This window comes from Atta cephalotes (genome assembly GCF_000143395.1).
Source record: "Atta cephalotes unplaced genomic scaffold scaffold00008, whole genome shotgun sequence".
Classification (NCBI taxonomy): Eukaryota; Metazoa; Arthropoda; class Insecta; order Hymenoptera; family Formicidae; genus Atta; species Atta cephalotes.
The window spans coordinates 2,498,927-2,504,568 of record NW_012130072.1 but is presented as its reverse complement, the minus strand read 5'-3'; the positions used below and the strand labels follow the sequence as shown (position 1 = coordinate 2,504,568).

Here is a 5,642-nt window from a genome sequence, read left to right as displayed (position 1 = left end):
TATATATATATATATATATATATATATATATATATAAAATATAATATATTTAATATATTTAATATAATATATTTAATAATATATTATATAATATAAATTAATATATTATTATAATATAATAAAATACATTAATTATATAATACAATACATTATGTTCAGAAATACCTATATCATCTCGGATCGCGAGCAATCAATCCCAAGCTTAGCTGCAAAGAATCAAAGTCTATTTTTTCACTAAAATGGATTATATTTGCTATTTAACGCTCAATATCTGAATTCTGTTTTCGCGGACGAAAGTTACTTTGAGAAATTACAGGCAAGAGCATGGGAACACGATAATCGATGTTTAACGTTTCGGCTTAGCTAGGCAGACGGTCGCTTGCCAGGATGACGGCGGTAGCGCGAGCGCGCGTTTCCGGTACTTCCGGCCAGGAAACTCTCAGTCGTTAGTGGTTATTATGGTTAAATATGCTGGCGCCGGCGGCGTCGATGCAGCGGTATGTCGCCTGCTAGATAAATTTGCTGTTTTAACGTTCAACCCCGACTGCATCAACGTGTGCGACCTCACTGTAATCCCGCTCCAATTCTGCGCCACGAAACATCAAACGGCACGTAAACGTGCGATACCGGATTTACAGTCACGGCATAAAATGGAAGAATTTATGTGCTAAGAAAGAAATTTATAAGCCAGAAGGTTATATTAAGCTAGATAGACAAATACGAGAGATGTAATACGCTCGGCTGATGTTGGATACCTTTACGTTTCTGAATTATTAAAAGTAAATATCGTTTCGATCATCAATCTTTTTGCGTTTAGTTGTACGTGCCCATCTTTTCAAGTTTCTACGTTTAAATTTTTCGTGTCTCTCAATTTATAAAGTACAACTGCGAGTATAAAATAAATGTCGGCGAAATCTCGGATATTCGAGTGTATGATTTGCAGCTATGGGGAATAAAAGAAAGAATTCTATGAAAAATTTTGGGAATTTACCTATGCTTCCTAAAATCGGATAAACAAAAACAGCGTATGAATGTAAATACGATTTTTATTATACCTACATGTTATTCGGCATCTGGGATTTCAAAGATATTATCAACTCTGTTATTATATATAAGCAGCAATTTTGGTCGATGATATCACTTTCATTTGGTTGAATGAAATACTCATTAATATTTCAATGCATTTTATTTTTCTCAAAAATGTTGCAAAAATTTTCCGTATGTATTAGACTCTGACAAAGTTTTAAGAGAAGTTTCATAAATTATTTACGTATAATAATAAAAAAAAAAAGATTTTGTGACAACAAAAATTTGTTTAGAGTCAAAAGTAAAAAAAATTAATTTTTTATATTGTAATTAAAAATAAAGAAAAGAATAAAAATTTCGGAAACATTTAAACTCTCTAATTTTTCTCTGAATACATCTATGATATATAAATCTTCGGATATTTAAATTTTGATTGATGATTTTTTAAAAATACTTTAAAATTTGAATTGATGCGCTTTGAAATCTCGTGTGTTTGCAGCTTTAAGCATACGAGTCTTGTTCTCTGTATCCTTTGTATCTTTGCAAATTTGGTTATTTAAATTTTGCATATCTGGATTAAATAAATAAGCATATGTAAAATAAAAATACGGAAAAACACACACTGACACGCCGTTTGGACACCCGAATGTGAAGCGCGGAAAGTGTTTACGATTGCCAGTTTTCCCGGTGTATCAGTCCGACGAAAAACAGAGTGCGGACGTCTCTCAGGCCGGAATATCAATCACCGGTGGTGTCCAATATCGTTGGGCGAAATGTGAACACTACCGTTTACCGGTATTCACAAAAACTATTTCGAGTTTACACGACAGTAAACAGAAGCCGTAGAAGTGCGAGGAGTAATTTTCGAGAGTTCGTTCGTGAAAAGCAGCTAAGAAGACGGACAAGTAGCTCTTAACGGAGTAGCATGAAAGTTATTCCGACCTCTCTTGGATTATATTTCTAAGGTGAACACGCATACCGTAACGCTGTAAGAGCAAATCGCAGAATTGCCTTATATATTTCGCCATTAAAACCGTAATTACGAACGTTAAAAGCAATCGTTGGGAAGTTTTGCGAAAGTACCGGCAAAAAAAAAGACGAAAGAAGATAAAAATAATCGCGAAAAGGCGAGGAAATAAATGCTTTCACAATCTTGCGATGATGATGACGACGACGACGATGCACGCGACTCGTCCGCGTGCAACACACTTTAACTTAATTAACTCGGCTAAATTGCGCCACGTAAGTTACGTAATGCGCTTCGAGTTTATATCGCCGGCGACCGAGCGGTGCACAGAAGCGCCCTGAAATTGCTCATTAATAGCAGCAATAACGTTATAATTAGCAGAGCACGCGCGCGAACTCGCCCATCGTTTCGTGTGTCTCTATAGCAAGATCGCTCGCGAAAGTACCTATTTAGAGCTCTCGTGTCGACACAATGGCCAACTGTCGTATACGGGATGCTTTGCTTAAGTGAAACGAACGTTTCCTAGAGCGTCCGATGTCGAATTTCAAAGTCGCGCTAGGTCATGGGTGACCCGTAAACAAAAAAAAAGGAAAAGAAAAAGTAGAATACGGCTGAAAGTCTTGCTTTCATAATAACTGTAATATGATGCTGTAAGGAGAGCGCGATTATTATATAGCAAGAGTCAGCAGAGCGTGGCCATCCATTCAAGCTCATTTCTCCTTCTTTTCCTTGGAAGGAAATCAAAGAGATATATTATATTCTTTATTTTTATCCAGACAAGCAACTCTTTATATTATATTTTTTTATAACACTTACAGTATAAAACTAAACGTGTTTGAATTTGATAATATTCATATAGTACGTCAAAATCAAGAGATTTTGAAAACATCTTAAAGACACTTTAATATTGATTTTAGACACGTCTAAAATCTCTGTCTAGATATTTAAAAAAAATTTAGATCAAAATTATCCTAATTTAGCTAAAGTTATTTCCATTTTATGGAATCTATATGAAAATATTCTGAAATTATCCAGAACACGAGTCATCAGATACGCTCGATTCTTCATTTTGCTAAACTACTCAGGTCCGCATAATCAATAGGCACACCACTTATAATTAGTCAAACCGTGCGTCTCGTTAATTAATCATCACGACTTGGCGAATGAAGGTTAAGACGACGGGAATTAGATGGGTGCGATTCTCGCAAAAGTTGTTCGCGAGTGCTGGGTGACGAGGAGACGGGTGAGATGACGAAGTGCTCAACTAACGCAATTAGCTTACAGAAGATGGTGCACGTCGAGAATGTAGTCGAGATGTAACGAAATCCGACGTGCTTTGTAATTACCGGGATTGGAATTTACGTGAAATAATAAAAGTGCGTTAAGTATGTGTATATATACATAGATGCATTATATATCTATATAATCATAGAGTAAACCAAAGTGAATTGGATTACAGGGAGAATCGGGTCAATGTAAGCTCTTTGAAACATTTGTTAGTTTTCTTGTTTCAAATAAACTGTTTTATTATGTTAGTTATTTCCGCGCACTTCCTTTGCACCGGAAACAACAGACAACAGTTCTGTATGTCTTAAACGTAGACATAATAAGAATAGACGGCACATTCCTATAAAGTTGTCGCTGTTAGTTTAAAAAGAGATAGCTTAAATCATATTACTCTCACTCCAAAATATCCAAGACTTCAGTCAGGGAGAGAGCAAAAGTTTATCTTCACACAAAACTTGTTAAAATACTTATATTAAAGTATTTGAGAATCTCAGCAAGTTTCCTTATAACGTGTAACGTCACAAATTGAGCATTGACAGATTAATTTTTCATTGTAAAAATGATTTTTATAATTTAAGTATTTCTCTTTGTCAAAATTTGGGGGAAGTGCAAGCGCCCATCCCTGTCCCCATTGCACTCATATTTCTCTCTCTCTCTCTCTAAAATTTCGAAATGAAGAGAGATTTCAATATGTTCAATTCTTTTTAACGAAACATATATGCTGAGATCAGGGAATGCGTAGTTTATATTTATTATGTCTAACTATTTTGTCTAGCTTTTTCTCGAAGTTTACATATATTGATCCGATTCGTCATGTGATCCGATTATTTATCTACTTTAATCATCTTGTATTTCTTAAGAATCTTATCTTTATATCATAACAAAGTGTTTTTAGAATTAATTGAGTTATAGTATAGCTATTCATTAATATAAGTTACTGAACAAATGCAAAGTTAATTGCTTATCACTTATTTTTTTACAATTAGACGCAATATAGTTTATAAACAAATTAAAAGTTATCTCTTATCTCTCTCTCTATCTATAAAGCAAGTTAAATAAAGACGATAGAATAAATAATAAAATAATCAGTGTTTCAATAACATTTTATAAATTTGAAAAATTGTTTGAAATGAATTATTTAAAATTAAAAAAATATATATATATATACATATATAAATAGATAGCAAAAGAGATTTCTACAATGATCCGCAAAATAAAAAAAATATTATTATAATTTATACTAACCTACGTGAAAGCCGATAAGATGTCTGAGTTCTGGATCAACTCCTAGACGAGCGCGTCGGGATATATCCTGATAACCAAGTCTTTGAAGAAATTGATCCTGAATCTCCAGCGGCTTCTCTTGAGACGCCAACCTTCTGCCTGGTTCACCGCCATACTAGAATATAAATTCATGGAATGTTTAATTTAACAACGAACAAGAAGCAACCTAGTAAACATCATCGCATTTAAGAAAAAAATGAAATTCATGTGGGGAGAACAAATATTAAAAATAAAACAAGAAGTATATACGAGCCTCAGGCAAAATTTGTAAAAGGAAATTAAGCTGTGATATTATAAATAAATTTTATTGTTTTATATTAACTTTTATATTAATTTTATATTAATTTTTATATTAACTCAATGATGATATCGATAAAAAAACTTTTAATAAAATTGAAGCAGAATTCTAATAAAGATATCTAATTTTGTTAGTATTGCAAGTAATGTATTTTACAATCCATTGGTATTTCATAAAAAACCCTTCAATAAATTTTTAAAATTAAAATTATTCTCTTAAAGAAAAGGTTCATAATTTCTACTAATTAAAAGAAAATATTTTAACGCAGTTAGATTTTAGTTTCTTATTTCTAAATCGTTTTTTCTGTAAATAAAATATTGTCCTTAAACATTATAATAAAAATTTAATTGTGAAATTAATTACCAAGCTCAAGAGAATCGAAAGGCGTTAAAATAAAATGTAAAGAAATAACAGATAATAGAAGCGTATTCTGTATGTAATTAATTCGCAATGAATCTTTCATTAATTATAGGTCAATTACTAGATAATTATTACTGCTAATTAAAGAATTAAGAATAAAGTAAAACATACAAAAGTTAAGATTTTAGTTTTAATTTAGACATATTGAATTATATATTAGATAAAGAGTGTACTATATTTAATCCTTAAATAACGTAAAACAGCGTGCAAAGTTAAAGTAATTTAAATTTAATTAAATTATTATTGTAAACGCTTTTAAGTTAAAATTATTTTCAGAATAATTACTCGTTGTGTGTGTGTGTGTGTGTGTGTGTGTGTGTGTGTGTGTGTGTGTGTGTGTGTGTGTGTGTGTGTGTGTGT

The 5,642-nt window shown here is 32.2% G+C and overlaps 1 protein-coding gene across 1 annotated transcript in view; it reads right to left on the bottom strand.

The window, feature by feature from the left end:
• Positions 1–5,642, bottom strand: part of LOC105627338 (PH domain leucine-rich repeat-containing protein phosphatase 2) — an 82,930-nt gene that overhangs the window by 55,928 nt on the left and 21,360 nt on the right. Inside the window, exon 2 of the mRNA XM_012208624.1 lies at positions 4,526–4,679. Coding sequence (XP_012064014.1) covers positions 4,526–4,679 — 154 coding nt within the window. The remainder of the gene's footprint in view (positions 1–4,525; positions 4,680–5,642) is intronic.